Source organism: Ascaphus truei, chromosome 10 (genome assembly GCF_040206685.1).
Source record: "Ascaphus truei isolate aAscTru1 chromosome 10, aAscTru1.hap1, whole genome shotgun sequence".
Classification (NCBI taxonomy): Eukaryota; Metazoa; Chordata; class Amphibia; order Anura; family Ascaphidae; genus Ascaphus; species Ascaphus truei.
The window spans coordinates 49,043,855-49,062,361 of NC_134492.1; the positions used below are offsets into that span (position 1 = coordinate 49,043,855).

General features: G+C 44.5%; 2 protein-coding genes across 2 annotated transcripts in view; one reads left to right on the forward strand and one right to left on the reverse strand.

Annotated features, from left to right (window-relative positions):
• The window catches only part of ODR4 (odr-4 GPCR localization factor homolog), a 48,835-nt gene extending 41,872 nt beyond the window's left edge, over positions 1–6,963 (reverse strand). Inside the window, 2 exon segments of the mRNA XM_075615488.1 lie at positions 996–1,111; positions 6,513–6,963. Coding sequence (XP_075471603.1) covers positions 996–1,094 — 99 coding nt within the window. The 5' untranslated portion in view covers positions 1,095–1,111; positions 6,513–6,963.
• Positions 6,964–7,040: 77 nt separating this feature from the next.
• TPR (translocated promoter region, nuclear basket protein) overlaps positions 7,041–18,507 on the forward strand; it is a 60,272-nt gene continuing 48,805 nt past the window's right edge. Inside the window, exons 1-9 of the mRNA XM_075616884.1 lie at positions 7,041–7,332; positions 10,624–10,728; positions 10,870–10,943; positions 11,168–11,264; positions 12,521–12,624; positions 14,312–14,476; positions 15,445–15,537; positions 16,839–16,919; positions 18,057–18,144. Coding sequence (XP_075472999.1) covers positions 7,182–7,332; positions 10,624–10,728; positions 10,870–10,943; positions 11,168–11,264; positions 12,521–12,624; positions 14,312–14,476; positions 15,445–15,537; positions 16,839–16,919; positions 18,057–18,144 — 958 coding nt within the window. The 5' untranslated portion in view covers positions 7,041–7,181. The remainder of the gene's footprint in view (positions 7,333–10,623; positions 10,729–10,869; positions 10,944–11,167; positions 11,265–12,520; positions 12,625–14,311; positions 14,477–15,444; positions 15,538–16,838; positions 16,920–18,056; positions 18,145–18,507) is intronic.

Here is an 18,507-nt window from a genome sequence, read left to right on the forward strand (position 1 = left end):
AATTCTACTGCGCCCCCTCCCCGGTACTGCCATCCAATTCTACTGCGCCCCCTCCCCGGTACAGCCATCCAATTCTACTGCGCCCCCTCCCCGGTACAGCCATCCAATTCTACTGCGCCCCCTCCCCGGTACTGCCATCCAATTCTACTGCGCCCCCTCCCCGGTACAGCCACCCAATTCTACTGCGCCCCCTCCCCGGTACTGCCATCCAATTCTACTGTGCCCTCCCCCCCTGCACTGCCATCCAATTCTACTGTGCCCTTCCCCCCCTGCACGGTCATCCAATTCTACTGTGCCCTCCCCCCCTGCACTGCCATCCAATTCTACTGTGCCCTCCCCCCCTGCACTGCCATCCAATTCTACTGTGCCCTCCCCCCCTGCACTGCCATCCAATTCTACTGTGCCCTCCCCCCCTGCACTGCCATCCAATTCTACTGTGCCCTTCCCCCCTGCACTGCCATCCAATTCTACTGTGCCCTCTCCCCCCCTGCACTGCCACCCAATTCTACTGTGCCCTTCCCCCCCCTGCACTGCCATCCAAATATACTGTGCCCTCCCCCCCTGCACTGCCATACAATTCTACTGTGCCCTCCCCCCTGCACTGCCATCCAATTCTACTGTGCCCTCCCCCCCTGCACTGCCATCCAATTCTACTGTGCCCTCCCCCCCCTGCACTGCCATCCAATTCTACTGTGCCCTCCCCCCTGCACTGCCATCCAATTCTACTGTGCCCTCCCCCCCTGCACTGCCATCCAATTCTACTGTGCCCTCCCCCCCTGCACTGCCATCCAAATATACTGTGCCCTCCCCCCCTGCACTGCCATCCAATTCTACTGTGCCCCCCCCTGCCATCCAATTCTACTGTGCTCTCCCCCCCCTGCACTGCCATCCAACATTGTCATTATAAAAGGAAAATATTGCAAACAGAAAAAGTAATGATGTTACCTGAACAATGACCAATGATGTAAATAAATATAAATGCAATGTTCACCTACCTGTCCTATAAGAAGACCAGTCACGTAGCACTTCTGTTGCAGAATAAGTTTAGAGAAATAGTGCTCCACAGACTCCTCCACATAATAACTTCTTCCCATTTTAAACAGAATTAAATCTGAAAAATAAACAATGCTTACTTAAGAAATGACATACATCATTAAAATATAGAACGCTCACTGTTTCTGGCCCCCTAATGATGCCAGATTGGGTTTAGGACGGACCATAGTTATAGCAAAGGTCTATGAAAGCACTGTGGGGTCTTGGCGTTATTAAATGCTCTGAGGCCACTTCCCAGTGTTGGAGACGTTTTTAGTCCCATTTATTTGAAGAGAGTTGAATTCTTGTGCCGTGCTGGGAATTGGCTTCACAGCACATTGAATATGTTCTTATGTGTCTACATTTCTCAACTGGAAAAGGGAACTGTACGAGTTACTGTATGTCATAAAGTTTCCCGACTGCAAAATGGGGGCAAAAATGCTGCAAAGACTCTGCTAGCGCGCCATGGCGCCGACGTCACGGACTGCCATTGGCTTTTGGCGGTCACGTGACCGGCCTTGCGCTTCCCTCAGCGGGAAAAATTAAATTGTGCTGTCGGCTGCATTTCCACACGCCTCCGCACGCCTGCGGAAGCGCCGTCTAAAGCCACACTCAGTAGGGATGATGCTTCCCCTCAGCGCGGCTCTGCACAGTCTTTTTGACCATGGCCCTGGCCTTACATTTTCCAAACAACAGCCCGATATTGGATAAAAGAAATCCCACTCATTTCTTTAACCCATTGGGTGCTGCAGAGGGCCATGTCACCAGGTGGCCACCGCCCTCTGCGATCACACCATCACTTAATCCGGAAGAGGGCGAGTTCTCTTCTTACGGTTCCCTGTGTGCCAGAGCTCGTTCCGCACTTCATAGGAGAATCGCAACGTAATGGGATCACTGGAGTGCCGGAGTGCCAGACCCCAGGACTTAGTGGCTACGTGTCAGGGCACACAAAGGTTAAGTCACTTCAACTGCGCAAAATAGAGCAAAATGGCAGAATGTCAGCTGCAGATCTATATTCACTGAACATGCAGACCCTGGAATAGTGCTAAATCATCAGGTTATGGAATGGAATTGTACTTTTACTGTGTGCACCAATGTGTTAATGTGTGTGTGTGTGCACACATCGGTGTGTTAATGGGTCTGTGTGTGTATATTTGTGTGTTAATGGTCTTGTGTATGTTCCCAACAGTATGTTAATGGATAAGTGTATGTATGTGTTAATGGGTCGGTGTGTGTGTATTAATAATAACTTTATTTCATATAGCGCTTCTCTCCCAATGGGACTCAGTGCATCACAATTACAGTATAGTGTGATGTACGCAGCACATAGGTTTGTTACAGACACAGGCCCTGCCTGCAGAGCTTACAATCTATGATTTTGGTGCCTGAGGCACAGGGAGATAAAGTGACTTGCCCAAGGTCACAAGGAGCCGACACTGGGAATCGATCTAGGCTCCCTTCCCTGCCAGAAGTAATCATATTGCCCTGCACCTGGTAGTGTACCAGTGAGTACAGATTGCCCTGCACCTGGCAGTGTACCAGTGAGTACAGATTGCCCTGCACCTGGCAGTGTACCAGTGGGTACATATTGCTCCTGGCAGTGTACCTGTGGGTACAGATTGCTCCTGGTAGTGTACCTGTGAGTACAGATTGCTCCTGGTAGTGTACCTGTGAGTACAGATTGCTCCTGGTAGTGTACCTGTGAGTACAGATTGCTCCTGGTAGTGTACCTGTGAGTACAGATTGCTCCTGGTAGTGTACCTGTGAGTACAGATTGCTGCTGGCACCCTACCTATATACATATATAGACAGCTTAGGGTTAAGGACCTCACACTCCTACCTATCAATTATTATTATTAACAACTAAGGAGCTATATGTAGGTACACTGCAGTGTGGATGTTATATAACACTGGAGTCATATTGGTTGTTGGATCAGATCACATGGATTATCTGAGTATGCAAATATACATCCAAAGGGTGGCTTAGCTTAATATACCTATACATTAATATACAAATTATAAGTATTATTCTGTTACAGCAGTACGCTAACTTTAGCACCACTATTTGTGACCCTATTATATGGATCAAGGCAAGATTCTGTATTACGTATTAGTTTTGTCTATTATATGTGCACTACTTCATTTTAATCAAGGTTATTAATAAAGATTATTTTTAAATAGTTCACACAACACTACTTAGGTTATAGAGTGCTAAATAGCTGAGTTCTTTTTCTTTAGTATCTGCCATTTCTTTTTTTGTATCAATCTTTTTTTTTTATTGGCTCCTGCCTTTGGGTTCTGGACTCATCTTCTCATTCCAGTTTTCGCATTCTCCCATTATCCCTAGCATTAGGGGCCTATCCATGGGTCCCAGGTGTTCCAGAACTGCGGCATTTTTTTGTTTAGCATGGCGGTTAGCTTTTCCATTGACATTACCTCGTCTACTCGTCTTATGACCGTGTTTCTTGCCGGGGCTTTGACCTGCTTCCAGGCTGCTGCTATTGAGCTTACATATAAAGGACACTAGATGGCGCTCAAACACTATACCTATGTGCAAATAACAGTGAAATAAACAATCAATTGAAATAAAATAAATTATATAAACTTCACCGTGCAATAAATAAAGATAAAAACACTCAAACCCTTGTAGGACTGTTTCAGGGTCCACACTCAAAGTACAATGGAACGGAACCAGGGGAGCGTCAATATCTGAAAAAATACATACAAACTACCATAGTGTATACTGTATATAAAGCAACATATAAACGGTAGGGCTCCAAGGAGCAACAGAGGGCTGAATTAAGGAATATAGTCCATAAACAGCATATAATTAGGGAGAATGCTATCCCAGAAGAGAGACAACAGAGCCAAGAATAAAAAAGCCAAATCAAATTTATCCGGAAATGGTAAAATTCAAGGCTTACAAGATACCAGATTCAAACAGGCGTGGGTAACAGGTTTAAAGATGGAACGCCGAGTCGCGACCTCGTGGACCTCCTGCACGTCTGACTTCTCCACCGGTATCTCCTGTACTGCAGACTGGATGCCGATACGTCACTTCCGGGTTTCACCCGGAAGTGACGTATCGGCATCCAGTCTGCAGTACAGGAGATACCGGTGGAGAAGTCAGACGTGCAGGAGGTCCACGAGGTCGCGACTCGGCGTTCCATCTTTAAACCTGTTACCCACGCCTGTTTGAATCTGGTATCTTGTAAGCCTTGAATTTTACCATTTCCGGATAAATTTGATTTGGCTTTTTTATTCTTGGCTCTGTTGTCTCTCTTCTGGGATAGCATTCTCCCTAATTATATGCTGTTTATGGACTATATTCCTTAATTCAGCCCTCTGTTGCTCCTTGGAGCCCTACCGTTTATATGTTGCTTTATATACAGTATACACTATGGTAGTTTGTATGTATTTTTTCAGATATTGACGCTCCCCTGGTTCCGTTCCATTGCTGCTATTGAGCACCTGGCTGCCGTCAGAATTGCCGAGACCAGTCTACTTATTGGAGGGGGTAGGTCGTCGAACGGTTTACTCAGCACCAGGGACAGTGGATCCAGGGGGAAAGGGAACCCCGTTGTCTCGTAGAGCAACGTCTGGATCTTTACCCAGAACCTCTGAATCTCCGGACACGACCACCAAATATGGGCCATGTCCCCCTTTTGACCACATCCCCTCCAGCACAAGTCTGATGTGCCGGGGAAGATCTGGCTCAGTCTAGCCGGGGTCAGGTACCACTGGAATAGAATCTTGTATTTATTTTCTTTAGTTACTGTGCAGATTGAGGTTTTTGCCGCCATCTCCCAGATATCCTCCAGTATCTGCCATTTCTAATAGACTTATATACTACAGCATTGCACTATAGGGCATATGGTGTGCTCATGCACATAATATATTATATATTTATATGCAGTGGTCGACAAATCACCAAAAAATCTACTCGCCACCTAGTACCAAACGTGTGCTGCTTGGGACAATAGGAGCTCGCCACAATGTTAAATCCACTCGCCCGGGGCGTGCAAATGTATAGGTTTGTCGAACACTGTTTATATGTATGCTATTTGACTCTGCTATTGCCTTATGGGTGCATACATGGGATAACCCCATTTGTATGATTCTCTGATATAGTTACATGTGGTTTCATCTCCTATATAGCTTTGTCCTTGCCTATATACACATTGCATTATCTCTCTGGATATAGTGAGGTTTCTCACAACTACAAGTATACATCTGATTTATCTGCTGCTCCATTTACCTTTGGTTTTAGCTGGCACATGGACCATCCTTCCCCTATTCACTTTTGTATAGGGGATTATATATTTGGTTACATGATGCGTATGCCAACTGCTTTAAAGGTGGCGTCCACTTCCTAAGAGGATTTTATTACACTACACATTATATGTTCATTATTTATTATTTAATTGTATATGTTTATTAAAACGTTATTGTTTTTGTCACTTTTAGTCCTATGTGGACATATATGTATTATATATGTCAGCTGACGGTTAGCCTCCGGTCATTGACCATTCTGTTAGGGATATTCATATCATGCAGTAATTACTCACCCACTTTTTGCCACAGCGAGTGCTAGATATGGGAACTTTTTGGGGTTCTCTTTGGACCCACCCTGTTAAAATGCTTGTATATTTCCTATAGCACCCGGTTATTATCAATTCCTGTTATTAGTACAGTATTAGGCTGAGTGGTATGGTCACTTTTTTCAGTTAGTGTACCCGTGGGTACAGATTGCTGCTGGCAGTGTACCTGTTGGTACAGATTGCTGCTGGCAGTGTACATGTGGGTACAGATTGCTGCTAGCAATGTACATGTGAGTACAGATTGCTGCTGGAAGGGTACCCGTGGGTACAGATTGCACCTGGCTGTGTACCTGTGGGTACAGATTGCACCTGGCAGTGTACCTGTGGGTACAGATTGCACCTGGCTGTGTACCTGTGGGTACAGATTGCACCTGTTAAATCCACTTAAATCCACAGATTGCACCTGGCTGTGTACCTGTGGGTACAGATTGCACCTGGCAGTGTACCTGTGGGTACAGATTGCTGCTGGCAGTATACCTGTGGGTACAGATTGCTGCTGGCAGTGTACCTGTGGGTACAGATTGCACCTGGCAGTGTACCTGTGAGTATAGATTGCTGCTGGCAGTGTACATGTGGGTACAGATTGCACCTGGCAGTGTACATGTGGGTACAGATTGCTGCTGGCAGTGTACCTGTGGGTACAGATTGCTGCTGGCAGTGTACCTGTAGGTACAGATTGCTGCTGGCAGTGTACCTGTGGGTACAGATTGCACCTGGCAGTGTACCTGTGGGTACAGATTGCACCTGGCAGTGTACCTGTGGGTACAGATTGCACCTGGCAGTGTACCTGTGGGTACAGATTGCTGCTGGCAGTGTACCTGTGGGTACAGATTGCTGCTGGCAGTGTAGACCCCAGATTGCGACCCCGCACACACTCACCTGTCACTGCACCACGTCTACAATCCGACTATAGGAGGCGGCAGCCAATCAGACGCAGCCAGTCTGTGTAACGTGAGCAGATGTTGTCCCACGTGACCATAGAGGACCAAGTCCCGTGGCCGCAGCTCGCGAGCGCCATCTTTGATTCGGTACAGAACTCCCTGAGTTTGGCGCCACAGCGAGACCGGGGCCTGGAAACAAAGTAACATACATGCTGTTCCCTGGCACTGCTGCTAGTGAGCGCGGTATCTCCCGCACTGAGTAACGCTGCGTGGGTTAATGATTGAATGATTAGCATTGCATGTTACTGCTTGTAATAAACAAAACCTGCTCCTCGGTACCACCAAAGCACTTTGATGTTTGAACGATTCCCTCCATCGCTTTCTCCTTTAATACAATTTTCCTTTCCCACATCAAAGATGGCGGCTATTACTTCACTGTTTTAGTCACGTGGGTATCAGACGTGCTATTACCCTGTTGAAAGAGGCGCCCCTTGCCTACTACATGTACCGGGATGCATTGTGGCCCACGGCTTGTTTTCCTTACGTCTTAACGCCGCGACAACACACGCTGTGACAGAAGACTACACTTCCCAGGCGCCCCTGCGCGCTATTTCCGAGCACCAGACTCATTGCTGCGCATCCTGCGCCACCAGGGAGCCGAGACAAGATGGCGGCGGTGCTGCTGCAAGTGCTGGAAAGGGCCGAACTGGCCAAGCTGCCGAAGGCTGCGCAGAGCAAGCTGGAGAGGTTCCTGTCCGAGCAGCAGGCCGAGATAGACGCCATGAAGTCCCGGCACGAGAAGTACAAGGTGGACTGCGGTACGGATGGGCCTCAAATACTCCTCCGGGGCGGGAAACGGACTGCGTGTGTGCGGTGCCTAAAGGGTTTGCATTTAAGAAGCTCTATTTGTGCCATGTATGAGCTGCAGTGCAGTTATGAGCCAGAAGTGCCATAATAGTGAGAAAATCTAAAATAAACACATACTTCCCATGCCTGTAGCAGCAGCAGCAGCAGCAGATACATCCCATCCCCTGTGGGAAGAGATCTTAATGAACTGTGTATTTACACACACATTAAGGCTGCGCTTGTAGCGACGCGACGTCAGGCTGCGGTCGCTGGAAAAATCAAATTGAGATAACTTCCAGTGATCGCGACCAAGGTGTCCTATAAGTGCACGTGACGGCGGCAATGCATATGTTTTGATGCGCTGTCGCCGGCACTATAAGAGCAGCCTAACTCAGGAGCGACTCCTTCAAATATACCTTATTGGCCTGAATATAGTGCTGTGTTTTTTTTGTCCAACCAAAATCTGTACTCGTATTCTATGCGCAGCATAACACCATTGTTTATTTTTCATGTAGAACACCTTCAAAACTTTAGGGTCGTATTATGTGCGAGGCCGTACTATATTCGGGCCAATAGGGTATATTTCTATTTATTAGTCCAGAAAACAAGTCACTCGCATATGTGTAGATGAAGGTGGTATATGGGGTGCAGAGCGTCCAGGCAAAGCAGCACATTGTATTGTATGTCTTTATTTATATAGCGCCATTAATGTACATAGCGCTTCACAGTAGTAATACACGTGGTAAAGCACATCTCGTATGAGAAAAGCAGACGGGCACTCCATGATCCAAAGGTGAGATTTATTCCTCAACGTTTCGGCTCCCAACGGAGTCTTCATCAAAATCTCTTGATAAAAGCTCTGTTGGGAGCCGAAACGTTGAGGAATGCATTTCACTTTTATTTATTTATAAAAATGTTTTACCAGGAGATATGTTTGTCCTGGGCACAGAGTTATGATGACAAATACATGGTTACAAATACATAGTTACATGAGACATTCCATGCACAGTAATAGATATTATATATGTTATAGGCGTATGTAACAGTTACCGACCAGATTAAAATGTGAGACGGCTTTAGTTTTGAAAGAACTTAGGCTGGTGGCAGCTGTGAGAGTCTCCAGTAGATTATTCCAGTTTTGGGGTGCACGTTAAGAGGAGGAGCGGCCGGATACTTTGCTGAACCATGGGACCATGAACAGTCTTTTGGAGTCATATCTCAAATGATAAGTGCTGCATGTGGTAGGGGTGAGGAGCTTGTGAATATAGACAGGTAGCTTGCCCTGAGTATTTGAAGGCAAGACAGGAAAGATGTACTTTGCGCCTAGATTCAAGTGATGACCAATCTAGGTCTTTGAGCTTTTTGCAGTGATGTGTGTTGTAGTAGCATTGTAGAGAGTATGGGGTGCTGTGCCATATACTATGTCCCCATAGTCGATAATTGGCATTAGCATCTGCTGTGCGATACGCTTTCTGACCAGCAGACTTGGGGAGGATTTGTTCCTATAAAGTACTCCTAGTTTGGCATAGGTTTTGGATTTCAGGGTATCAATGTGCATCCCAAATGTTAAATGGGAGTCAAACCATATGCACAAGTATTTGAAACTAGTAACAGGGACTAGGATAGTATTAGAGTTGGTTGTGATCTGGCGCTCACTCATTGAAAGCTTTCGAAATGTAGCCTTGGTCCCAAATACCATTGTTACAGTTCTGTCAGTGTTTAAAAACAGTTTGTTTTGGATCTCGCTCTCTTGCTCTCTCCGCTCAACAGACAAAGGGACAAAAAAAACCTGAAAAATACTAACACAATAAATGTATACAACAATATACTACCATATATTACAGGGAGAAGACTAGACTCTCCCAAGGATAAAAACCCAGCACTCCCTACTGAGTAGGTGAGCGGACGTCTATCAAAAAAAGTATAGTCTAGTAAAGTCAATGCAAAAAAATAAAATAAAAAAATGAAGCTCTAGTAAACGGGGGAAATGGAATTCACCACAGAGAAACAAAATGCTGCTCCTGAGAGTCCTCTGTTCTTCATGTCGTGCAGCATCTGGGGTAGAAGCACAAAAATAAACTCCTCATGGTGCAATACCGCTTTAATTTTGGGTAACTAAAAACAGGTGACCAAGGGGATGGACACTTACTCTCGATATTTATTTAAAGTGAAACCATCTTATCTGAGATGGAATGTGATCCGTCAGTGGTCTGTGTAATAGTTGGTCCTGCAGAGCTGTGTGATCGTCCGTTTAGCTGACCCTCCGCTATAACAGGGCTGGAATAGACTCCAGAGCTGCTTACTGATTGAATGGTTTCTCACACGTAGTATTCCCAGGTTTGATCTGCATTACGGATTCTTCAAGGGCACTTAAAGCCTTGTGCTTTCTGTGCCTTTTGAAGGACTTACAAGCACTTTGTCTAATAACTATTTGGGCTATCACAATATATCCTATCAGCCTTGCTCTTGAATCCTATGGACACTTATTCTGGCTTATACTAGATATGTTGTGGTGTTTGGGGAACAGTGTTGTTAACTTTAGTTACATATAAATACGTGTGTGTGTGTGTATCTCTCAACCCCGTTATAACGCGATCCGTTACAACGCGAATCCGCTTATAACGCGATGCAAGCGTGGCTCCCAATTTTTGTATTTATGAATACTTTACAACACGATTATTGGTATCTTAAATACTTTACTGTACAATACATACAATTGTACATTATTTCTAATGCGATCCGCTTATAGCGCAATGTGATTCTTTGGACCCCAAGCACAGCGTTATAAGGGGGTTTCATCATAGGCAGGATTGCTGCTTTTTTTGTTTTTGCAATTACAATGAAGCATTTTCATAGTGATTGAACACGACTCCTATACTTTTTCTGTCTGTTTCCCAACACCCCAGTTGAGCTATAAACCTGGGACATCCTTAAGCCCCAATATTTACTTCTATGTATTCACTTTTTTTTCTTATTGTCCTTCCCTGTATTGTCTTTGTATTTTTATTTATATAGCACCAGACAGGTTTTGTGACGCTTTACAAAAGTTCTATCATTTATGTTATTGGCCAAAAAATACCCACAATATTGTCCACACCACAGGAGCTCACTGATTGTCCCCAATATAATAGGCCCTTCCTCAATTGAAGGTGCCTATATTTGAATAATAAGGGGTTGGGATTGTCAATGCTAATTACTTTTGAGGGTCACTGTAATCTGCTTGATCAGCATTTATGCAAACAATTTCTACATTTCCTTACTAGATCAGCAATACTTTGAAGTAGAGAAGAGACTGTCTCAGAGTCAAGAGCGACTTGTAACTGAATCCCAGGAGTGTCACAATCTAAGGGAACAACTTGATAAGCTAAGTATGTGTACTTTAACTTTCTCAACTAAATCTGTTTTGAACACCTGTGTATACACAAACGGTCAGCATGCTAGCGTGCTTTGGTTTAGCATCTTTCAAAACACATATTCCACAACTTAAAATGTGTTTTTTTGTTTTTTAGGTGAGGAACACAAGCAGTTAAATGAAAAACATAAAGACGTGGAGATATCGAACGATCGCCTTGTGGCCTTGCAGGTAATAATGCGACTATGGATTTGGGATGTACACAAGGTCATAATGAAGATCACAGCAGACTGGTCACTTTTAATTGAATGGCTGTTCAGATATTTGAGAAACCTGACCATTCTGCTTGTGAGAATAACGGTTAGTCGGGGTGACTTTAAACGCATGCTCTATTTCCGTTTGCTTGTACTGTACTTGCAATCTCATTGTTACCCTTGTTCCGTTTTATTTTTTAGAGTCAGCTAACGAGAGGGAAAGATTCAGTTGAAGCGGAGAAGAGAGATTTGTTTCGGATGAATGAACGTAGAGCTGAGGAACTGGAGCATCTCAATGGTATGGACGACATGAAGTGTATCAGTTTAATGGGTTTAGGTTGGCACTGGGGGGCAGATAAGTTGAATGGTGGTAGAGGAGGATGGCCAGGGAGGAGTGCATCCTGACGCAGTAGTATTCACGGACTTCGGTGTGCCGCTGCTTCAGCGCAGCTCCTCCCCAGCCGTCGTCCTCTGCTGCCCTGCTTCGATATAGTGGTCCTCTGTCGCCAACCCCTCCGAGGAGAGAGGAGCTGAAATAATAATAATTTAGCTTTATTTTAAAACCCATGTAAAATTGGTCATGTTTTGTGTTTAAATGTTGAAAAATGCAAATATTTTTACGTATTTGTATTCACATTTAGTGTGTGTGTGTGTGTGTCATCAGGGAGGGGGGCCGACTAATATCACAAATGAAAAGGGGACTCGAAGTAAAATGTTTGCTCACCCCTGGATTAGCAATCCTTTTTACGGACCAACAATGAACAAAAGATGTTCGGTTTTTGAACACTGTACATGCTTACCGCTTTGGGGAACCATCTTAAATCATTCAAAAGATAACTTAACAAGACACTCGGATGTAATGAAGGTATCTCTCTGAAATTGTCCCTCCCCCATAAGCCTCTGAGTTTAACTCCTATAATGTTAGCATTTGCCCCCTGAGCACGTCCTGCTCTTGAAACCGTTTTTTATAGTGTGTAAAATAATTATTTAATTTCCAGCTTCTGGGGTTACAAAGGTCCCTTTTACACTGCATTGGGCTCTGGGGGAGAGCTTCATTGTAACCTCCCCTGTAAAGATCTCAAACATTAATTTCCTGAACTGAGCCTCAGATTTGAAAACTAACTGCTTTAGAAAGGGCAAAAGGAGATCTCCTAATGTAAGTAACATGCAAAAAAGACAGATTGGTGCGGATTGCTACTTGAACCCTTAGTGCCTCTGCCCCTCCAGCGCTCGTTATCGCTTGACCGCTCTGTCACTCACTGGGAGGCGTCACCCCACCTTCCGCCATCACTTCTGACTGCGTCCTGAGTTCCATGTGAGCGCGGGACCTGATCTCCACGAAGAGAACAAGTATTTTTTTGGGGGGATACATGGCATAAGTTAGCTTGGGTGCCTTAATGACGTGTTAGTGCACTCAAAGGGTTAATCGGTCACCCAACCAATGAGTCCACACTTCCCCAGACCTTAACTTTGATGCATCAGTTTACCATACATTGTTATGTTTGCGCGTTTTGTATTTTTATTCTAATTGGCTGCCTGATTTTCCCCCCTCAGATGATATAAAACGTCTCAATGACAAACTCATCGAAGCCAACACCGCAAAAGTTCAGCTGGAGCTAAAGCTGGATGAGCTGCAGTCCTCTGAAGTCTCTGTAAAGGTGTGTTCTAGGTTACTGTGTGTAATTAGCGCAGAGGGTGAGCATTCTAGGTTACTAGCCGTATGTAATTAGCGCTGAGGGTGTGTGTGCTAGGTTACTAGCCGTATGTAATTAGCACATGGGGTGTGTGTGCTAGGTTACTAGCCGTATGTAATTAGCACATGGGGTGTGTGCTAGGTTACTAGCCGTATGTAATTAGCACATGGGGTGTGTGTTCTAGGTTACTAGCCGTATGTAATTAGCACATGGGGTGTGTGTGCTAGGTTACTAGCCGTATGTAATTAGCACATGGGGTGTGTGTTCTAGGTTACTAGCCGTATGTAATTAGCACATGGGGTGTGTGTGCTAGGTTACTAGCCGTATGTAATTAGCACATGGGGTGTGTGTTCTAGGTTACTAGCCATATGTAATTAGCACATGGGGTGTGTGTGCTAGGTTACTAGCCGTATGTAATTAGCACATGGGGTGTGTGTGCTAGGTTACTAGCCGTATGTAATTAGCACATGGGGTGTGTGTGCTAGGTTACTAGCCGTATGTAATTAGCACATGGGGTGTGTGTGCTAGGTTACTAGCCGTATGTAATTAGCACATGGGGTGTGTGTGCTAGGTTACTAGCCGTATGTAATTAGCACGGAATACAGACATTGCTACTTTGTACCTTTGCAAAGACATTGCCATGTTTTTTTCCTCAAAGTTTACAAATCTCGCCTGCATACCTGGATATGAGCGGACACTGAAAGCATTGTCTTTAATACATGTGCCTTGAACATTAAAGGTACAATCCCCCTGGTACCACGGTCACCCATAAGTATGTTTTTAACGTTGGTTTATAAACATTAGCTGACATTTGGGAGGGGCTTGTTTTTCCCTCTTGTTTGTCGGTGTTTAACGAGGTTGCACAGCGAGAGACACCCTTATCTTTATTGGCTCTGTAAGGGCAGGGTGGGCTAGGGATACAAAAATTAAGACCACCTGATTGACTGAAACACTCTCCATTCAAAGGCCCCTTAGATCAGGGGTGAGCAAACTGGGGGCGCGGCAGTTAGAGGCCCCGCACTGAGAGCGCAAGGCCTCTGTAAACTTACTTACCCGGCTTCAGTCGCGTCGCCGCGGCGGCAAATGACGCCCGTTGCCATGGAGATGTGATGTCACATGACCCGCAGCGTCATTTGATGCCACATTAGTGGTGGGGGTGGGTGCGACCAAGGAGGAGAGCAGACGGGGGGGGGGGGGGGGTGCACAGTGCAGGAAGTTTGCGCACCCCTCCCTGCTGTAGATGAGCAATTTGTATTTCATTTCCATAGAAACAAAATATATATATATTTTTTTTCATTCTTTTTTTTAATTTAGGGGGACTGCTTAAGTGGGTTTGCACTTTAGTTTTTATTAAATGCTTCAGAAAACGTATTTTGAATGTGCTGGAAGGTTACACACCCATTGGCCTTATGTCAGCGGCCCATATGATTGTTAATATTCTGATAGAATGGTCAGGATTCACCGCCTAATATCTGAAACCCAAATAATTAATTCAGATCATGTGCACTGGTGTCCGAGATCACCCCTAAAGTAAGCAAGTGCTGGGCATGAGGGCTGCCAGCTTGTCGGCCCTTGTGATGTCCAAGCGCATAATTAGTGTGCTCCATTTTATAACCTGAAAAGTTCTACAACGGTTTCCTTTTCTGTTTAGTATCGGGAGAAACGCCTGGAACAAGAGAAGGAACTGCTACAGAGTCAGAACACCTGGCTAGATACCGAACTAAAATCCAAGACCGCGGAACTCTTGTCGGTTTCCAGGGAGAAAGGAAACGAAATCCTGGAGTTGAGATACAACCTTGAAAACAAAAAAGATGAGGTAAAACTTGAGAGCGTTACAAACGCGAGCAATTTATTGCAAGGGGTGGCATTTGAGGGATTAAAGGGCCAGTCTGTCAGGGGCAGAAGGGAACTAAGGACACCTTTTTTAAAAATAAAAATTTTATTGGGTAGACTTCACCTACAGAACGATGTTCATTTGCTGAGACGGTGTTTTATCTTTGCGCTCTTGCGCCTCCAATCAGAACAGTCGGGTTAATTAATAACCCTGGATATCGCCAGGAGGACACACACAATTTTAGTAGCTCTGTGTACATCCTGTAAAGTTTCCTCATTTATAACATACAAAAACAGTCAGAATGCTAAACAATGAGTACAGCTTTGGGGAGAGGTGGGGAAATGGTGAGGTAGTCCTATACAGAAAGAGTGGTGGATTCATGGAATAGCCTCCCAGCAGTGGGTAAGGCTGCGCTTATAGTGCCCGCGACGTCACTCAAACAAAACTGACTCTCTTGTAAGCGCGACGGCGCGTGTGGAAAATTGGTAGCCGGGCCTATTTGATTTTTTAGAGACAATCGCCATGTGACTGTCTCTAAACCAATCAAATTGCGCGGCCCGCCCCCTTTAGGGACGTCACTGGCGACTGTCGCTAAAAAAAACAAATTACAACTTTCGCGGGTCGCGATGGGTGATGTCATCTGTCGCGTTGCCAGCACTATATAAGCGCGGCCTAACACAGGAGTTTATAAAAATGCGTGGAATACACATTAGTATCCTAACTCGATGTGCCAAACGACGGGATCATAGGTTTCATAACCATGGGAAATGAACAGACTTTGTGGTATAAGTGGCTCTTACCTCCTGTTCATTTTAATTTCTACTACTAGTGGCCCGATGAGGACACCTTTTGGTGCCTCTTTCCTGCTCCGTTTTTAAACCCTTGGAAAGTTTCTATGCCGGCCCGTGGGGTTTATTACATTGTAGTAACATTGATATGTTCCCTTTCAGGTTACACGACTAGAAGATCAGGTGACCAGCCTGAAATCCTGCAATGAGAATCTGCAAAAGCAAGCGGGAGACCTGCTGAATAAATTGAAGGAGGCAAGTAATTAGAACATGTGTTCTTTAAATGTTTGCCAACTGAAGGACGTGGTCTAAAGGCTTCTCATATGTTGGGCACCTTTTTGTGTTTGTGAAGATGTCTTTCCCCTGCTTAGGAAGATTTCAGCTCCAGTCATTCTTCAGCAAGGGAAAACTAATTAGGGGGTAGAGACTTTAGAGAGACCTTCCACGTTTGTTTTTGGGGTTCCCTGGATATGGACTGTTCTTTATCACAGACTACCTCTGACACTTTGTAGGAGCTACAAAAGACAGAAAGCCCGATGCTACATCCAATTTGACAAAATATATAGTCATTAATATATAGTTAAATACTTCAATAATATGCTTATAAACCAGGGTCATTTGGTTAAACCCTTTGGCCAATGCGTTATTTAGCCTGCAAGCCAACGTCAAGGCATGACCAAACTCAGCAGGTCCTAACACCAACCTGTTGAAACTTCTCTTTTACCTCTGCGGAGGGAGAATGACTACAGTGAACCCATGCTGATGTAGGGTGTATTTTCAAGGAGAAGGTCTTATGGGGTGGTCTGTGTGCATAAATACTCCTAGTACGCCAATGGATACCTTTTTTTTTTTTTTTTTTAATATGGGGTACAATTCCTCCCTAGAAAATGGAAGTGCGTGTTTAAATGCGCTCTGGTTACACTTGTAGCTGAACGTTTTAGTAGCGGCATTGGCCCTGCAGAAATGTTTTTCGGTTGTCATACCTTCTAGGGCAGGTGTCCCCAACCGGTCCGTTTTAAGGATATATTTCTTCAGTCAGGATGGTTGAGCCGCCTGTCCTGAAGCAGGGATATCCGTAACGGGACCAGCTGGTGGTTCTCTTGGACTTGAGAAGCACTGTTCTAGGGACTGGCATTGGTGTTCTTTACAGATGAGTTTGTACTGGCTGAGCTTGTTGAACCTCATAGGTTTCTTTGTGTACACTTGAAGAACTCTGCATATTCAAAAACTTTGAGTGCTGATCTATGAATAACTCCTATTGGTCTCAAACATCGGCTATGCTAATACAAGTAGGCAAACAAGACTTTGCCCAGATCTAAAGTATGCAACCTTCATGTGAGAATAACTAGTAACACTCATTGGGATTTCCGAGCGATGGGATCTCTGTTCATTAGAGTAACAGGCAGGGTTTTGAAAAGTATCCGAAATGTTTTATCCAACCATAGAAATGTCACCACTCCTCCTTATTGGGAAGAAAAACGAATTGTATCGCTACATTTTTCATTTATCGTAGACCATTGAATGCCAGTCCTACTAATTTGTTAACTTTCTTGCAGGCAAAGGAACAACAAGCAAGTGTGGAGGAGCGGTTTCACAATGAACTGAATGCCAATGTGAAGCTTTCTAACCTTTATAAGGTTGGTGTGGAGGAAAAACTCAGTTCCACACTTGTCTGTATAGGCAAGCAATTTGTATAGAGAACTTTTATTGCAAATAGCTGTATGCAAGACATTAATTTACAATCAAACTTGAGTCTAATCTAGCATAAATGTACTAATTTATATATGCCACAAGCAGTCTACTTTATACCCAAAAAGTAATGGGCGTGGATACATAATTTTGCAATGCCCACCCATATGACTTCATCGGGTATCCTATTTTATTTCTACATAATTAACCATTATATTTTGCAAACTAGACAGGACAAAGAAAGATATAATTTATGGCACTCTAATTTCCCCAAAACTCTTAGCTGCTTCCCCTCCTTCGCCTACTGCTCAAAGGAATTTTTACAGATAAGTAAAGAGAGGCCCATCTAGGAAAAGATAAGTCCGCTTTTATAAAGGTGCGAATAAGTTCAGAGAAGAGAACTTTTCATGTCTACTCTACTGCTTCACTGCTACCCACAATACACTGTAACACAAAGCATGGCTTTACTTAGTTATACATATGTTAATATAAAAAATATTATACTCCCGCAGAGGATATGTGGAGTCCATGCTTTGTAGGTAATGCTGAATTATTTGCTTGTTCACTCTAACAACCCTGGTTAAAGTGGTCATTGCCTCTGGTGCATTTGGTGGTTTGTATACAATGACATGTTCATGAAGACCGTAGTAAGCTATTAATAGGTATAATCTGCGACCTTCCTATATTTTTAAATGGTATGTATTATCCATCTATCCTTTGGAATGAAGTGCAGATTTGTATTTTGTTTAATGTGCCTGTACGGCCAGTAGTGTATATTCTCTTTATATATGACGTTTCTTATGAACCTATCCTGGAGATGGAGTGTCTCGGTGATTGAAGACTCACCGTAAACAATGACACTAGTGTGAAGCAGTGGAGCCTGGTTCAATTGCCGGTGTCGGCTCAGTGTGACCTTGGGCAAGTCACTTTATTTCCCTGTGTCAAAGGCACCAACATCATAGATTGTAAGCTCATCAGGTCAGGGACTGTCTGTAAAATTCCACTGTGCTGCGCATTATACTGTACTTGTGAGTCCCATTGGAAGAAAGGTGCTATATGAAATAAAGTATTCTTATTCTTTTCAGAGCGCAGCTGAGGATTCGGAGGCTAGGAGTGTTGAGTTAACCAGCGCAGTGGAGGAGCTGCATAAACTTCTCAAGGAATCTGGAGATGGTAAGGGAAATATGTGACGAGATGCGTGACACGTTAAAGGTGTGGATCATTGCAGCTATACTACACCATTAATATGAATGGAGGATTACTAAACCACTGTATGCGATGTATGCACATGCACCGCTTTTTTTAGTTGCGTGTGTTTTTTCTAATGAGAACCTAACACTTGGAACGCCCCTTTAAGGAACGTCCCATGTTCTTATTTCCCCCCTTGGTGGGAAGCAGGACATCTCCGGGGCCGAACAGTGTTAATTTCGGTTTTGGGCCCCCCATGCTCCCGAGATACTGCCGCATGTCCTGACCTTTTTCTTCGAGTTTTAAATCTGCCACCTCACACGGGCCAATAGGATGCAGTCACCTATG